At 34.0% G+C, this 19670-nt stretch overlaps 1 protein-coding gene across 2 annotated transcripts in view; it reads right to left on the bottom strand.

Annotated features, from left to right (window-relative positions):
• The window catches only part of LOC132696787 (ras-associated and pleckstrin homology domains-containing protein 1), a 93569-nt gene that overhangs the window by 38509 nt on the left and 35390 nt on the right, over positions 1-19670 (bottom strand). The window contains exon 1 of one of the 2 annotated variants that reach the window (XM_060661811.1): positions 3573-3884. The exons of the other annotated variant lie outside the window; for it this stretch is intronic. Within the exon in view, the coding sequence (XP_060517794.1) occupies positions 3573-3776 (204 nt within the window). The 5' untranslated portion in view covers positions 3777-3884. Of the gene's footprint in view, positions 1-3572; positions 3885-19670 lie in introns of those variants that run through there. 2 annotated transcript variants of the gene reach the window in all.

Raw genomic sequence — 19670 nt, 5'->3', positions numbered from 1 at the left:
TGGCGATCATCAAATCATCATCTGAACAAAAAGTCAATGTATATAATCCAATTTCTTACAGTCTTCTGGTAACTGTAACTTTTTCTTTGTATATTTATATTATATTATATTCCCAAGCAGTAGTGCTAGATATAAATGCGCGAAATCTGTATATTACAAAGTTAAATGTTAATCACTTCGAACATAACAAAATAGAAATAAACTCATCCCAAATCTACACAAAGAGGGTGTCCCTAAGCGTGACATAACGCCCTGGTGCCGCATTCTCTCGCTGCGAGCGGTTCTGTGGGAACCCGTTTCCAAAGGCATTCCGTCAATTCGCCTTCGTCTTTTTTTGAACGAATGCCGCCAAAACGACTCGTAAAAACACTTATGTCTGTCGTTCTGCATTCTTCGACGTGTTCGCCGCATCAAAACCGATTGGTGCGTCTAAAAGTGACCAATTTAAAAAAAAACAGAGGTCACCTGTCTCAAACTCTTAAGGGAAGGAAAAAATTATGTGTGCACGTTTACGTAGCGTGCATGTGAATACGCTATATGTGGTTTGGCCCAAATATAGACGCGTACGCATTTTTTTTTAGAGTAGGAAGGGCGATAAGAAGAGTATTCTAATTCAAGCTCTTGAAGCGGGCGGATCTGGCATTTAAATCATGTCGGACTCTCATCGCACATTGTACAAAAAGAGGGTCATAAAAGTTATATTTATGTGGACCGGCTATTAAAAACTTGAACTGCTTTTAAACCGCCCTACCCTTGCCTGCATATCTGTGTGGGTGCACGCAATACGAATACATAACACAGCTAAACCAAAAAATTATATATTCAAATCTTTGATTATACGTATCCTCCAAGATAATCACGCGCCACTGTTAATGTTGGGTTCCAATTTTGTCTCAACTTTTCACAGCTTGAATTTTTTTCTTTAAGTTCGTTCCAACCCGATGCGCACGATTGTCAATTAACTAATGTAAACGAGTACGAAGCAAAAACTTTATACTTGGAATCCTTTTCTCTGGAGTAGGTATACGAACCTTGGAATGCAAATAATAGGAGCGATAATCCATAAAAAAATGTCTCAGCCCTCACAAATAAGAAATATTTCCTATAATAAGGAGAATTAAACAAAAAAATATATATATGTAAATAAAATTTTCCTTGGGTTAGATAACGTAAGATCATCAAGTTATAATGACAATACACCACACAGGCTGTCTTGGAGATCTTTAACTAACAGTAAAATAAAGGTTCTGTTAAGGAAAAATGCCCTTTTATGTGGTATCTGAATATACCGTGTTCCATTTGAAATTCCAAGGTTGTGATTGGTTTGGAGTAGAACTGGACGTTTCGTTTGTTATAATATTTGTATAATATAAATTATAGTTTGTTATAGCCGAATACTAACGTGCGAAAACTTCAATTTTTAATTCTTCTTTAATACAAGCATTCTTTTTCTACTTTGTCTAATTTAAAACTATAGATTGAACTGAGCTGGTTTTTACTTGATGAAAATCAATTTAACAAGTTGAATTAGAATGATGTTCAGATTTTCAAGAATTATTTATTAGTGTGTGGTAGCTGTTTCGTTTGGTCTATATGATTTTGGGCATATTTACCACGGTTTTGTTCCTAAGGGGAAACAACAATGAAGATTGCTTTATCTGTGCTTTTTTTTTCAAGCGCAACAACAAGAACAAACAAGTAATTAACATTTAGAATAGATAACCGATTTCCTGGTTGGCTGATCCGATAAAAACCGACAAACTGTAAAAAGTATCTAGGACTTGTCGACTGCGACTAATTACGAGATATCGCAATTTATATTTCAAATTCACGGTGCCAGTGTGAGTTAATCGATTGTAAATGGGTAACTGATTTCCCGGTTTTATTTTTAAGCAACCGTCGAACCGCTATGAACTGAGTATCGAAGCACGCAAAATATGTGACCAACATTAATTCAATACAGGGTATTGCTTTTTTTATCGATAAGGTTGCCATAACGTTAAACTTGCGTGGTGTGAAAGTTGATCTTGATTAATTGATTTAGATAATCAAGAAAAAGGTAAAATTTTCGTTTGTTTGTACAGAGTATGCCGAGGGATAGTGAGCTACTTTTTTGTGAGAGAAAAATGACAATTGGTAGTTTTTATGTAGTCTGTTACAAAACAACATACCAATTTTAAGCTGAATTTTATACGGCAACGAGCGCAATCTTACAAAATTCAAAGAAGAATGCCCAACATTGGATGGTTTTAGTTAATTTTGTTATTGAGATTAATTGGGAATGATGTGGGTTTTCAAAAATGTAAGGTTATGTAAATGGTTATTTTAAAAAGCAGACTTACAATACAATGTTTTCAAAAAGGCCCAGATTCTCAAAAACGAAAGGCTAGAAAAATACCCCACAGCGAAGGCATCAATTTAATGATTTGATAATGACTCTTGGTAGTTTGGATTTTTGTGTTAAAATATATTGCTAATAAAAAGGAATATCTTTTAAAAATGTTAAATTTGTTACCGCCAAATGTTGTGAGTATATTTATTTTCAACGCCCAATATCGAAGCATCAATATTTTAAGTAACAGTATTTGGGAATAATTGGGTCTTTGAGGTGGGGATTAAAAATTGAACAATGTTGCAAACGGATACCTTGAGTGATAAAGATGCAATAAGCCCCGTAAAGTTTTTTATGGACTGAGAACAAGCTTTAAGATTAATAGGTAAATACTAATCAAAATTGAACTCAATTTCTTGCTTATTTCGGCTAACTTGGACAAAACGTAATTTCTAAGGGTTCGGTAGGCAACGTGAAAGTCTATTATAATGACTGGCCTATTTGTTTCGATAAAATAAACAAATTGATTGGGTGGCCATGGAAACAACCATTGTTACCAATATTTGCTTCAAAGTATGTGCATTTTTCCACGTATGTTTTAAAGTTTTAATATGTACCAATATTGACCGTGTGGTGAATTAAGTGTGCTTCTGTTTTTTTTTTGAATATATCAAATAAAAAAGTATAGAACTTTCTGAACTGTAACTCTCTGGATGCTCTGAAAAGTATTTCATGCTCAAGAACACAGCCAGGAGCTAAAAAGCAAAACTAAAGTACATTTTCCAAATTATTATCAAACATTGTCAGCAAAATTTATGCCCAAATGTCAATCATAACCTTCTAATAAAAATAAAAAACTAAATAACAATTTATCTAATATTTTACATAAGAAAATATTTGCACAGTGCAACTGACATTGAAGAAAATATTAATATTTTTTATTTTCACTCTAAAAACAAATTTCAGATTTGTTAAAAGTAAAAATCTCATTAGTCATATGGCACCACTGGTATTGTTATTTTTGGTTTTATGTTTATGTTATATGTCGTCACAACAAAAGAACAAAAAGAAATATTATTAGTAACATCGACATGCATCAAGGAATAACCACGACGCTTGAGTGATTTGGATACAGTTGGAACTGTTCATAATTACAATCAGCTTCAGGATCGTGCATTTAAAAAATCGCGAATAAATCTATTTTTCGTGTCAATTAAAATAAACGCGGATTTTAGCTTACCTTTTGAGTTTCCAACTGGAATCTCCTCGCCGCTAAATGTGGCACTTTTGGAGGCACGACGTACACTTTCCTACCTCCTGATCTATCGCCTTTACCAAGACTAGCGGATCTCAAAATCTTTACGTCGGTATTGTTTATCCTCACTACTCTGTACTCGTCATTTTTTTCGACCAATTTCGACCGAAAACTACCACCACAAAACATCGTCACAATTTCTACACTCGTTCGATCAGTTTCAGCAGGAAAAAAACAGCATCCCAATGAAACGGCGTCGAAAATTAGTATTAACAACGTTAGACCAGCGTGTCGATGGTACCAACAACGCTGTTAAACTGATTGCGTCTTGACCATGTTGTTGCGAAGCGGGTTACCTTTCGGAACACATTTTACCTGTGAATCGACAGTGGCGTGCGCGCTGACGTTCAAACATGACGAAAACGTATAACACGCATTAAGACAACATCTATCGCGAGTCGAATGCTTCTGGTTCGAAAGTAATGGGATAATAACCAAACCGTTACCGAAAATGTGTTTGTTCCGTGTAAATAAACGACATGGTTCCTCGGGCTACCGACGAAGGTGGAAGTTATTGAGTTCCTGTCAACTAATATCTTGGCAAGTCTGTCGCACGCTTCGATAAAACGTTGAAAATGGCACTACAAACAGGACAATTAATGGCCGTTGGCGTTGGTTTGGTCACCCAGTCTACCTTTATATTTAATTTCAGATTTTTTTAATTAGGTTTTTAAGAGTTTTTTTATTCAAAAAAATATAAATTTTGGGCGTTTTTGAAGTATTAACTAATTATCCATCAAAGAGGGCTATTTTGAGATCCAAATATTTATTACACCACATCTGCCTCAAACATTAACAACATTTGTAACACTTAATCAAAATTAAATTTGTAAAGGCACCTTCAACGGTTTACACTATATATCTAGTGAGGAATCGGCGCAAAAAGCATTGAAAGAAACTGCAAATAGAGATGAAATACGTGTAATATGTAAAACATAACATGTGGTTTAAAGATCCGCACTCCAAGACCGGATTTTCAACTCGAAATTCTAATCTAATAATTTCATATTGACAGACAGTTTCAAATTGGTTTCAGATTTAAACTGTTTTTCAAAGGTGGAATGTTTTCATCTTCATCTTCTTCATTTTCAAAGAGCATAAAAAATGCCACTTTTCATTCAATAAGAGTGGGAGATTTGACATTGATATATATCAGGGGTTTCCACTTAAAATTGAAGTTGAAATTCAATAAAAGTGGTCGATTTGGCAGGTGTTTGTTCGAAATTGTTGATAAATATATTGAATTGAATCTTTCCAATATTTCAGTAATACGTGTGGGTCTTTAAAACTTCGTTTCCCTAAAACTACTAATGACTAAAAAGTCTCAAGTAGTTAGGAACACAAAGCGGTAAAAAAAATCCAAATAGAAATTGGGAATATTTTAGCCTAAAATGCGTTAAAGGAATTATTAAATTTTGCAAACTTCGAGCTGGAAAACGTTCAACACAATATTTTATAAAAAAGAAAATATTTAGCAATCGGATGTTTTATAAAAATATTTAAAATGGTTTAAATTTCTGGTTTTGGTTGGTTTTTGTTTGTTTAGTATAAATGCGCTTCGCAAAAACTCCCTGTAGCAATTTCACAGACCCTACGTCTGGCGCAAGTTCATGGCATTTGCCATTTTGCAGAACTCTGATGACCATGAAGCGCACAATATGATGTTGCTCACACACACCTACTACAACTAACCAAACGCCATTTAAATAAAATATAGGTAAACAACTCGATAATTTTATTTTTTTGATATTTCTTCATATTCTTTAAAAATCTATTAAAAAACTTTAAAAATAGACAAATTGTTAAAACGTCACTTCCAATTAATACAACAACGAAAGGAAACGGGAGTCTTAAGAGGGCATTATTCAAACGAGTTTGTCGATTATTCACGGTCCGTCGACAGTTCAGGTGTTTGAATGTTAATAACAATCATACGCACGTACAAGTAAATAACAATTTAATGCAGGAAACCGCCTTTACAATTTGCCGATAGTTTTACCTGGATGACATTTTCGCTGTCGGGAATACTAATACAGTTTTTTATACTTAGGCTAGTACGACACGCGCCAGAAAATGCGCATTTTTTTTTTGTTGAGATCTTCGCACTGGTTGGCTATTTACTGGGATCTAGGCTGGTTTTGAGAAAATACTGCCAAAAAACTGAAAACTCTCGAAAATGGCTGCTCGTGCACATAGTAAGTATTCCTTCTCAACATTTTTATATATTTGTTACAAAAGTGCCTATATTAACAGCATAACTAAGGCCTCTATCCATGTAGTACCTATATATAGTACGATCGAAAGAAAAAACTTCTTCTTTTCTTTGTACTAAATATCTATTGTAGTCGCATCGAAAATTTCTTGCCTTTTTAGGGACGCATTTAATAGTTATTCGGGCCCGCTAAAAATAATATTGTTCCTTGTCAATCAAGAAACGGGAACACAATGAGATTTATTCAATCTTCGATATCCAACTGACCGATACCCGAGGCGTACTACTTTCTATAAGAGGCTCTTGTGGTACGCACTTCGGGTATATATAGGCGATCAATTTCCAATTATTGCGTCACCAGTGCCGCGGCGACTGGCGCCAGTGCGCTGATTGCGGGCTCCATATTTTAATCTCTTCTTGTGCTTCGGTCTGATGCGTGTTTGATCGCGAATGCTTTCATCGGCGCCCATATGAAAGGCACCAGGAAATGCACTCGATTGCCAATACGTTCCACTATCTACGTGTTTGCGTTATTAAATCTTGATTGAATTAAGTAAAAAGGTGTTTTCTACAACAATAGGTGGTAAACGTGTCAATCGCAGGTATTAGAAATTGTCACTAATTAAGTGTTGCTTTATATCTAGATTTTCCACTTATTGCTTCTTGTTTAATAGTTATTGAGCTTTTACTAGTACTGTCTTATTTTTCACTATTTTACATTTCTTGACTTTAACTTTTAACACCTGATACGTGGTACTATTTTCTTTTTAATTTACACTGAAGCGTCTAATATACACAGGATAGGACACTTTGAGCCTGCTGTATGTTGTCTATATCTCTGTCTAATATACTTCTACTTAGCGGACGGTGGCAGAATGCCTAACATGTTGTTATTTGATTGTAAAATATTTTCCTTAGGGGCTCGCCGAGGCTTTACATTATCTTGTTAAACAGGGTTTTTCTAAAACATGGAAGTATTATATACCCTGTATATTATTAAATTTTTAGTTTGTATGATCAAAATGAGAGTGGGTTTAATTAAGGTTTGTAAACCCAAGCCTGATGTTTTTTGAAGGTTTAACAATAGATTTGAATTTTAATTATCTATAGAGTGTTAGTATATTGTCATATATCATGCTCCTTACGTTTTCAAATTACTATGAACTCTTTCATTATGTAAACTGCTTTTACACAAGATATTATTCATCAAGTCACCCATAACTCTCATAACTCTATTTAGTAAAAATGTAAATTTATTCAAAAAAAGAATGTTAACATAATTTAGAAAAACTATTAGTGTTCAATAGCATTTTTTAATTGACCAGTCAATCGCATAATAATTTATTATAAAATACATATTATTATTAAATAATTATAGATAACACTCTACAATTGCAAGGTGTTATTTAATTTAAAACATTTTGACTAGTCAATTAAGAAGTGGTCAATTGGCCGTCAACTGACCAATACTAGTGTTCAGTATGAAAAACCAATAAAAGAAAACTTGTGACAGAAAAGGCTGAAACTGAATTTGAACCTTTAAATGGAATATATAGTTTTGTTTAGTTTTGTTTCAGAAAAAAACTGTTCGAAGACGATTGACGAGTTAAATTTTGATAGTGTGTATTAGAAAAGTTTGCAGAAAAATAAAGATTTTGCTATATTTAATAACGATGTGCATCTGTTGGCAATAGTACTGATAATCGACACAACTTTCACTATAATTCGGATTCCAATCAGTGAATGTGTGGGCACTAATAATGGGTCAATATTTAAATGACCCTTCCTTTTTCCAAGAACAGAGTGGCAGGTTGTTTTTACAACTTGTGATAGTTTTTAAGTCTGGACAAGTTACAACGCATTCCTTTAGACATAAGAGAAACGAAGTGGCTTCAAATGGTTCGGAGGTAATGGTTTCCAGGCTTAGTCTCAAAGATTACCCGACTTAACGCCATCGGATATTTTTTGGGGGGATAAGTTAAAGGGATGATTTATATTAAATCTCCGACAATGTCTTCCAACACGTAACCCAGCAAATGTTGCAAATGTTGTTGAAGGTTCTAGAAAAATGAAAAATGATTTGATATACAAAAATGGTTGTAATATTTTCACCATTTTTATATTTTTATTAATTTAATCTAGATAATTGATAATTTAATCTAGAAATTAAGCATTAATCTGGATACTACAGCGCAATCCATTAAAAAATCAATTCTGATACATTTTGCTTTTTGTGGAAGACCTTTAGCCATAAAGCTTCGTGTAAAATAACGTGAATAACCCTGTGTACACACTGTCAGTCGAATATGCCACTATGTGTGTTTAATAGTAAACCTCTTTAATTTTTTATATTATTTTATTTAATTAATTATTATTTTCTTATTATTCTTTACTACATTATCGATTTTCTATAATTTATTCTGTCAGGAATTTTCCACTTTTTTCGAAAATTTTCTTTATAACGAATAAGATTGGATCGTTTAATAAGAGCAGTAAATTATCACTTTCATCTGTCTGGAAAATGCCACCCTTATTTTATTAATTTTTTAAAAATTAATTAAAACTAATATAACATGCAACACACTTATTCGATATACGTTTTCCGGGAAAAATGACTAACGAAAATGTCCCGGAACAATGATCGATTTTGGCACACAGTTTGGTGCTTCTCGTCTGACGGTTTCCGATAAAACGAACATGAATCGAAGCTTTTATTTTTAGGCGGCGAGTTTTTTATTTTTAGCTTTTCACATGTGAACCGAATTCACGTGAAAAGGGAGATGCTTTCGGTGACAGCTTTGTTAAATGCAATTATTTTTTTAGTTTCCATTGTTTCCATCTGTTGCTAAATACTAACAAAAATCCAATGCGGTCAAATAACCGAACTCCCCCTTGCGCTCCTCGATTAATATTAACAGGAGCCGTCATAAATTTCAATTCAGGAAGCGGACAATTTAATTAAATTCTACAGATAGACGACGAAATAGGACTGGCACATTATCGAAAAGTTGCACGCGTTCGGGTCTAGCGGATACGGGACGGCAATAAAATTAGAGCCTATATTTAAAGCATAAGTTTACGACTGTCATTATGGTTTTTGTCTGATATAATTTTATCTGCCGTTAGGTTACAAATTGTGGGGCATAGAATTCTAATTCGAGTGAGAAAGAAAAACCATAATTTTCCAAAAATAAACTAGAAATTAAGGTGAATCGGGTATTCTTGGTGAATAATTATTAATTATTTATAAATAGGTGTAATTGCTTTACTCACTCAAACGGAAATTTCTTTTGCCGGTTGTATATACGTTACTGCAACCATATGCAATATAAGAATTAAATTTTTTATTAAATCTCTATTTATTAACACCAGCATGAAAATATTAATAAATCTACTACATGCATTCTTACATTACAATCCCCATTACTATATAGTTCACCAATTGAATTAGAAACACAGAGCACTTATTTGAGTTGAGCTAATTTTTTTTTTGATGATGTTATTTTCCATTTCTTCGAAAATACGACTTCCGGAACTGAATGTGTTGTAGACAAAGTGTTTTCTTTCAATATTATTTTTTTCCATCGCAGGATCAATTTTTCCTTTGGTTAGTTTCTTCCATTTCTTCAAAAACGTCATCTTCGGGACTGAATAATTTATTTCGTTGTTTTTAGAAGAATTTTCTGAAACTAAATATCTTGTAGCCCAAATTTTACGGTAGGAGTAACATATGTATTAAAAAACAAATGGATGTTGCGGTAGGTCGATGAACTAAAACATCCTAGATTTGAATATTCTTCCTTTTCTTTTTCTTTCAATATAGTTTTCCATAGTAAAGCTAGTAAAGTTTCTGATGAGGATGTTCGGCATTGTTTCCTCGGCGGCGGCGGCCTTCTTCTAGACCTTCTTGTTACTGGTATATTGTTATTTTTCACGTTAGCTGTCGTCAATTATTCTGTTTACGTCATTTGGTCCAGAATGTTCTTATTCCTTCCCACTTTGATGTTACTGTTTTCATTTCCACTATGCGCATCATTTGCATGGTCTTTAGGGTGTCTGATTCTGTCTCTGATTATAAGGGCAAATATTTAATTAAAAAAAGGTAAGCCTGTCTATTTTGACCACAGTTTTAAGGGTAGAGCTGTTTCCAAAGCGAAAATTGGAAAGGACCCCGGTGTTCCACGAGCACTATAACTATATTACACTTTTTTTTACGACCACCACCAGTGTCTAAAATCTACCGAAAATATTCGATCGCTGTCTACCTGTTGACTAAAGTAACGTAAACGTGCGTAAAGTCACATTTTCCGAACGCATAAATGGCTATTTTAGTGCAAGCAGTAGAAAAACAAGCTATTAGCTAAATATACCCAATATAATATTTAAATTTTGAATTTTTGAAATGCTTGTCCTGAAAAATCATTTGGCAAAAATTCTAACTTAGCTCGGAGTTCCATATATAATCGGAGCAGCTTTATCTCACTTAAATAGGAAGTTTTGAGAAAATCTACTTATCGATCGCATTCAAAAATACCGTAGAGTACTTCATTTCTCTCATCAACCCGGCGATCTAAAACTTGATAGAAAGCGTTCAACAAAAGAAAGCGTGCTTCGCTATGGTACAACATTTACCAACGTTATATACTTACCAGCAATAATAGCTGTTGAAGTAAAAACGATCCCGTGTTTCAAGGAAAATTGCCGATATCGAGTGTTAGATGTGGGTGTGCCTTATATTTGCGGTTAACAATTATTATGCAAAAAAGAACGAAACACCGTGGGAGTTTGACTCGTGTGTGCCGTTTTCCCTTTACAGAAATAAAACGTTACATGTCGCAAAGCAAAACATGTTTAACTAAATTATTATTCTATTTATCCGGTTCAGTGAACAGCCCTGACACGCGACTAGAGTCAAAGTCGCTCGATACGAAATTGACGGTGTTCTAGTTTACTGCTGCAGCAAGCTCTTAGGTTGTAATTTATCTCAAACTAATTATCTCTATCTTCAGACTTATTATAACACTACACTGTTGTGGTGAAATGATGAGCAACGACATCATAGTTGTTTCTTTTTGTTCTCTGATGAGGAATGAGACACTTGCTCACATTCTTTCTTTCGTGTTTTGAGACGTTTTCGTAAGCTGTCACAATAAAAATTGGTTGAAATGGATATACAATTTTTAACCGTACATACTAATTAGATTTGGTCAGATCAAATTTAATGTCTTTGTTTACTTTGCTCGTTTTTCAGTTTTGAAACCGGTTGACCTCTAAGGTGGTGGCGAACACAGATCGGATAATAATTTATTTTATTGATTTTTTGCAATTATGGAAGCCCTTCGTTTCAATGGGTCGCAAAAGATTGTTAAGATGATTTATATTATATACATCAGTTTTTTGACAGGCCATTTAGGCCCAGAGCTGTGTAATTTTCCTCCATTCGATTCTATTTCTTGCTATATTTCTCCAATTAATGATCCTTCTTTCTTTTAAATCTTCTTCTTCTTCTTTTAAACCTTCCTTCCTCTCCCTTCATCTTCTCCTTGGTCTTCCACGCTTCCTCCTCCCCTCTGATTTTTTCAATACCACTTCCTTTGCTTTTTTATTATTGTTCATCCTAGTGAGGTGCCCTAGCCATTGTAGTCAAATAGTTCGTAGAGTTCTCTACTCGTCTTTCTCTCCCAGCCATGCTCTGAATTCTTCCGCCAAAGTTTCGTCTTAATACTTTCCTTTCCTGTATACCTAGTTTCTGTTGGTTTTTTTGATTGAGGGCCCATGTCTCACATCAGTAAGTTAAAGTGGGTCGGACCACTGTCTTGTAGAGTCTTATTTTTGTTTGCGTATGATAGGCATTGGTGGCTTTTATAGAACATTGTGCCTTGTCTGCTCATCTCACTTTTTTTATTATTTCCTCTAGCCTCAAATTGAACAAGGTTGTTGTCTTAATGGTTTGCCTATATTACAAGTTTTACTTTACTTTTCTTTATACTTTTCTGCAATATCTGTTTTTTTGAGTATTAGTTTTAATATCTTCAATAGTTTTGGTGGCATCGTAAGGTTGTTTACAGCTTCTATCAATTTTGCTCTGTTCACACTATCATATTCTCATATGAAATCTATAAACAGCATAAATGTAGGAATATTTTGTTCACAGAAACCCATTAAAACTTTCGTTAACATGATTAATTATTTAAATTCAATCAAATATTTTGATAAAGATACAATGTTGTCGAAACATTTGCCATGTGAATATATATATATATATATATATATATATATATATATATATATATATATATATATATATATATATATATATATATAATTTCGTGAAAATCTGGACTTTTAGTTCTTATTTATTTTATGAAGACTTGATCTGCTGATCTATTTTTTCTGAATCCTCCTTTAATTTTTCCGAGTATTCTTCCATTCTGTCTTTAATAGTGTGCTTTTCATCTTACAGATTGCATATCGTTAAGATACTTTTGGCGGGTAAATTTAATAACGAAGCGAAACGACCACGAGTAATACCAATTGTGACGAAAATACACCCAAATTTTCAAAGGAGTACAAGCGATATCAATTCGTGCGGCTACCCTCTTACATAATGTATTTTGGTGAAATTGCACTATAGGCCCTTCGGCACAGCCGTTTGCTGACGAAATTTTTGACGATATGACAACAGTGTACGATATGCCAACTCAAATTAAACATAAAATAAAAAAGAAAAATGACAATTGATATGGCTGAATATAATATACATGTAAATATAATTGTCATTTAAACATTTGAAAGATGGAGGTCATTGCGCTCATACAGATGACGCAAAAAATAATAATGTTCTGAGGAAGTTCCAGATTAAAAATTAAAATCAACGCGTTTCAGTAATTTTAACTTTTTTATTTTGAGTATTTGTACTCATAGCGCATTGTTCATTTTTATTTTTCATTTAATGTATTATACTGAGAACCTCTATACAATTGGTTTTTGCTCAGCACACATTTGCTATCGAATCGGCCAGTCTAAATTCAATCATCGAACCTACTTTCACATTCAGCCCTCGTAGAAAGTGCGCTATATTTTGGGGGGATATTTTGCTTAGATCCTCAAGTCGGCGGTTTTTGGCCAGCAGTTTTGAGGGCAACTGCCGTTTTCTCATCTTCCATGTACAACCGCCATTCCAAACTTGTGCATATGACTTTGAGACTGCAGTGGCCATTGTAGGAGTATTTCGGTAATATATTAATTCTTTTCCGCACAAGTTGCTTATTTTCCCGTTCCCTTCTGCAGATTTGAATAGCATGTGTTTCCGGTTGGAATATACTCGGGTATGTACCATGTGTAGAGCACTAACAGGGGCCTACATAGGACATTGCAGGCTTAGGAGGCATCTCTGCTTGCTAGGCATTGGAGACGACCCGGAGTGTAGGTGGTGCATGGAAGGGGAGGAGACCCCGTATCATCTGCTCACCGAGTGCCTTGACATGGGCAAGATTGGGAGTCTTCGGAACGGCCCTGATCGATCCGGACTCAGTGCACGGTATTGGGCTAAAGGAGTTGCTGACCTTCTACAGGAGGGGCGGCATTCTGGACGCCCTCTAGAGCGGCCTGGGGGCACAACGGGCCCATCTGGTGGCCTAAGTGCTTGGACGCCCGCGAGGGCGCTCCCCTTTAATACCAATACCAATACCAATGTACCAAGACCAATTGATATTTTTCATCCTTTTGTGCTTCCCATAAATGCCAACTCCCACGCCTTCATGCGTTTTGGAGCCGTCAGTGTACCAATGATATCCTGCCCCCCTGAGATCAGCTTTAGACAGAGACATAGTGGGGTAAGGATGTAAGGTAAAAAATCTGTTTAGGTAATATTCGTTGATTTTTGATTGCAATAATATAGCTATATACTATTTCAATTTATTATTATTTAATAATAGTGTTATTTACATCGTTTTGTGTTAGTGCAGTTGCAAAATGCAGTTGAGAAAAATATTTATAGTATAATATTATCTCTTAAAAAGAAAGGTTGTAGATAATACAGTACGTATAGGAAAAACTAAAATTTCAGATAGCTACAGTTAGAGGAGAATTGTTAAAGCTTGGTGTTTTTTTTTGAAATATCTAAACATAATAAATAAATGGCTGGTATCAACGGCCACATACTTTGAATTGAAATCAAAATTTTTGATGTTACAATTATTAAGAAAATATAATCTCTTATTAATAACAAAAGAATAAGGCGACATTGAAACTAAATAATACTTATTCATGATCCATTTGCTTTTGACATTTTAAAGCCAAAAAAAAAAAAAACACTGGCATTAAATTAATTTTTCTAATTCGTACCTTAAGAGATCCAATTGAGCACTGATTAAGTGTGCACAAAGCCTTCCTTTGAGACGTCAGCTTTGTTAACCACGCCGCGCGAGCCCCTACAGTCGCATCCGGTACCTTAGTCACGTCTATGGGGGTGATCGGATGTTCTTGATAGATTTTAACCACTGATGATATTTTGACAGTTGGTCAGTTACTAGTTTATTAAACACTCGCTAGTGACCAAAATGGCGTTTATCAAAATAATATGTGTATTTTTGTATAATATACTATATTACAAATAATGCTTCTGCCATAATATGCTTATCAACTAGTTTATAGAGGAGTAGTACTAATAAGTTTTTTGGCGTTTATTGGGTTTAAGAATTAGACGAAAAATTTTGAAATTAATAAAAATAAGTAGCATTAGAATGGACAAATTTGCTAACCGGTTCGATATAGAAGAAGAACGGATTCCGGTTAACTTTAACCGAGCTTAAAATCGTTTAAACAAAACAACTGTCCATTTGCTCAACAACAACTGGGCCACCGTTTGTCTGGTGTCGGAAAGTATGGAGTTGTATTCGGGTCGCAACGGCACTTATGGACAATTAAGTGGGTGTTTTGAAAAATCAAATCCTTGCACCCTCACTGCACGTTTTCACTCCGGTTTTTCGCGTTGGACGTTGACTGAGATAAAGACACCTGCCGGGCAGGTGCGCCACGTTCGCAACAGTACCACCTTTAGTTACGGCGTGCCAGTGGTGTGCGTTGCCCTTTAAGGGGCGATTTATCGCAATTAGCGGTGTGATCGGAACGCGGGTCGTTTATTGAAAGACGGAATGTTACTGACCCGATGTGAATTTTCTTAGCCTTTTGGTGGATGAAGAATCAAACAACGCGAAGTTCTAAGAGCAAAATGTGTTTTTACGAATTCTACAGGGTTATATATAAATAACACAAGTCTACAGTGACTTTGATGCTGCTTGCTTATTTATATATATTATTGGGGGCCCTTTTCCCAATAACACCATATTTTTGCTCTATCCCAGATACCACACAATATCTCCAGTATATCCGGTCAATATCCCATTCAACTCGCATGTCCCGGAACATGTGGAGGATATTCTTAGGATATGCGTTAGCATATATACTAAGGATATACTGTAAAATACATTCTATGAATGGATAGCTTGTGGATTTACTATACACGATATACCACAGATATCCTCTAAATAGATAGATACTTTTTTGAGGAGTGATTGCTGGACAGAGTTAAGATAAAACTAACTTTTTTGTAACCTAAACCTATGTTATACGTTTCAGATCACATATGTTTTTTGATTTTAGACTTCTTTTCGTTTTTGAAAACAAAAATACAATCCACTTTCTCTTCATGATTTTTGAGCAGTTAAATTTAGGCACACAAAACTAAAATAATTTTTTATTAAAGTAAGCAATGTTAGAGAAATTCCTCCCGAACAATGTTTTTAGTTTTATAGTATAGTCAGTATTTTTTTCCTTAAAATGGATGCAAGAATAGAAGAATGCATTAGAACAGGCCCTTACTGTCAAACTGAAAAGACATATTTGATCTAGTTTTTTTTTGCGCGCGATAGTATCTACTATTATGAAAAAGATCTTACCGATAAGGTTTGTATTTAATGAAATGAAATACATAAATGTCTACCTACATCATCGTGGAGATCAGCATCTAAGATCACTTTCATTAGAGTTCTATCAGCGTCAAATCAAGCCTTTACTTAAAAGGCAGATATTTTAAATCTGTTTTTTAAACATATAAGATACCAGTCTCGTTCTTTTTATTGTTTTTTATAAAGTAAAGCTGTCTTTCTCAAAACTAAAATATTTTCAGATGCGGATAAGAAGGCAAGCACATCACAAACATCAAAAGAATGTGAGAATTCAATAGCTGCTTGGCTGAAAAGAGCTACTTTCATCAAAGAATGACAGGAAGCCTGTCAAATATTAGTTATTCTTTTAGGGTTTAGTTCAAGATATAGCGTCTTACTCTATTTTTAAGATATTTTAGGTTAGGTTGTTCTATATTTTTGCTATATTACATACCTACAATTTTTTCAGATCTACAATAGAAAAAAATCAGATGTGTATAAAATGTGTTTTATTAATGGTATCAATCGGCAGTCCTTCACCTTTACCATCAAAGGCAAAATTAAAGATGAAATATTAATTGGAAAAAACTTGTACATTTCAAATATCGCCTGCTATCACACGCGAGTACCAAATACTGAAATAGAATTTTTGTTGTCGTACAACCAATTGGACTACTGGACATTACCTTTCCAGTATTTCTCATAGGCTGTTGGAAATAACTTATAATCTTATAATATCTATATAAGATATATCCTATATCCTCACAGTCGGATATACTAACGACGTCTCAACTAGTATAACTGGATATCCGTAGTATGTCCTAACAAACATCCTACTGACATATGTATCTGATATACTGTGGACGTTCCAATTAGGAACATCGTATATCCTTGAGACGTCTTAAGGATATCCTTTAGCTGAAACAGTGTATCCCTAAGATATAAGCTCTATGTCCCGTCAGATATCCGAGGACGTTTTACGGACGTCCTTGTGCTATTTGGGATCACGTCATTTTTTATAACGTTCTATATCTTAAAAACATTATGTTATTAATATACATTCCTATGATATTAATATGTTTGTTCAATGTTAGGCATGATTTTTAAATTTTTATGAAATTAAATGTGATTTGGCAACACTGCCTGTTTTCTCTGCAAAGCAATAGAGTTGACGCAGAAGCCTCAACACAGTGTTGTTACTTGTTTATGCTCAGTTTGGTTGTATTGGTCATAGTGCTGCAGGAACGTATAAATATGGAAAGAAGGAATTACAGTGGTAATTGTTATTTTTGTTCATGTAATGTTCAAGGATTCAACAGGAGAAATCAATCAATCATTGATAAGTTTCTTGAGAACTCTAAGGACGAAAACTACGAAAGTATTGTTCAAAATATGTTACAACACTCTCATCGTCTGGGTCGTATTATGAGTTTGAAAGAGCATTTCCTGTTTTCACACTTGATAATCTTGGAGCAGTTAGCGAAGAACAGGGTGAGAGGTTTCACCAGAACATCAAGGAAATGGAACGGCGATACCAAGGCAGATGGAGCATAACGATGATGGTGGACTACTGCTGGATTTTAAAACGGGAAATGCCCTTAAAAACACTGGCAAAAAGACGACTCGTTTGTCGCAATACATATATAAGTTATCCCGATTTTCATTTTTAAAATGAAACATTCTGTATTTAACAGAACTGTTATATTCTAATCCTAATAAGCCTTAGCAATAACTTGGACCCGGAGGTTTTTCAAACAGCGTACATTTAGTCATAATTCAAAATTGCAAACTGTTAAAACCTGTCAGGTAATCTAATCAGACGTTCCTGCTTATAGCATTATCATTTACCCTTTACCTTTTCTCGTTGCATAACATACTAGATTGACACAGAACTTATAATTTAGCACTTAACAGAGATTTCAATTTAATCGCGTGTTTTTTGAAGCACTTTTTGTTGAGATTTATGAAGACTCATAAATTGTATTATTTGTAACATCTGCACCTTTTAGATATTTTGCTATTAAAGTGCTGGTGTTACTTTTGGTCCGTTTTTTGCTTATTGGTACTTCTGAATGATATATACCACATGGTTCTATGATGCCTTTTTAAGACCGTTTGTAGGTAGTTAGTTAAGAAATCTCAACGAAGCAACTGCGTTCTTTCGCTGATCTTCATTTATGTTACAGTGATATATTTTTCACTAATTTTATTTTAATAAACCGCGCTAAGATGTTTTTAACAGTGTTGAATTATTTTATTCCAAACAATAAAAAGTTCAACACTTTCAAGACTTTTGGCACAATATAAAAATTAGCAATATAGAGTTGTTATTTATCAAAACCCGACGTTTGAACAATTTTTTTTTGCAATTTTTAATATATGGTCTTCATTTACAATATTCCGTATTTTTAAACATTAATTTTGAACAATTATATTAGCTAAAAGTATAAAGCCATGTCTATTTAAAGTTTGTCAATTGTTTTGAACCACATGATTTATGTTTTCACTGAGGAACTTGCAGAACACTACAAAATTTGAATCAGTATATTAGTTATGTGCTATATTTGTTTGGTCCTCTGGATCAACAATTACTAAATTTAATTCGGTGTACGTGATGCCATTGGAAATGGATAACATCGGACCAAGGAAATGTGATAGTCAACTTCCGCCGTGTGCGTCTTGTAAATAAACCTTTTTTACAGTGCGTGTTAGCATACGCCGACAAAAATAATATTAATTTAACAAATTCGTAATTATAGCTCTATATATGTTTTGATTAGTTTAAATATAAATTCCACTAAAAATCTTAACATTTGCTAAAAATAAAGTACCAGGTCAAAGTATCAATGTGCGAGATCTCGGGCAATTCACAGAAAATTCAATTTTATTATAAGCAAAATATTGACTCGACCCTAAGTACTTTAATTTTTTAATATATAATTAAGTAGGTATTCACCGTACAACTTAAAACCTACCACTTATCGTAAAAAATTTAGCAATACAGTGTGTCCTCTTTTTTAAATGATTTGCAAAACAATTTTTTGGTTCGGTAATAATTTACGCTGTTAGTATTTTATTATTTGCACTTACTTTAGAGGTACAATTGGATAATAAATAAATAAAAATTCACATGATTGTATAGAAGACAAAATGATAGTGTTTTTGAAGTTTGTCTTCTCTGATGGTTCCGCATGCGTTCTGCATTCATCGCGTCACTCGTGAGGGTGATGAAAAAAACTTAGTTATAACCTTTTACGGACACTCGCTCCGCCGTGCTCCGCTTGAGCCTAAACAAACCCGCGTGGCTAAAGTCTACTTTTATAAAACTAGTTGCATAATATACTACAAAAAAGAAAAACATGATCTTCAATTGTCAAGTTAAGGAAAATGAACTCCACTTTTTTTCTAACGGAATACGATGTATCTTGGGATGAAAGTCGTTGGTATTTAAGTAGTTTGAATTTAACTTTAGTTTATTGCTTAAAAGTAGAATTTAATAACCAATATCGTTGGGAAACTATGCATGATTTTTGTTATTCCGATACTAGAGAGTATATTTAAAACAAATTCATGTCAATGTGGTGTACATAAAAAGTATTACCCATGCCTACATTTGTAACAAACAAAATCATTGTGTAGTGTAGCTATAGCTTTAGAGTAGATTTCGTCCTATCCATTGTTGTGCAATAATTTTTTATAAATCTTCCATCGGAGTTCTCATATGAAGTCCGTAATTTTATTATAGGGATATGTGCTTCAGATCGGATGTATATTTTCGTTAGGTATTTAAAACACTGACATTTGTCAGTCTTGGCGGTTCTATAAGTGTTCATCGCGTTACCCAGTGAATGTACGTGGTGTGTT

Source organism: Cylas formicarius, unplaced genomic scaffold, assembly GCF_029955315.1.
Source record: "Cylas formicarius isolate icCylForm1 unplaced genomic scaffold, icCylForm1.1 PGA_scaffold_1__22_contigs__length_36826433, whole genome shotgun sequence".
Lineage (NCBI taxonomy): Eukaryota > Metazoa > Arthropoda > Insecta > Coleoptera > Brentidae > Cylas > Cylas formicarius.
This window is presented reverse-complemented; position numbering and strand designations above follow the sequence as displayed.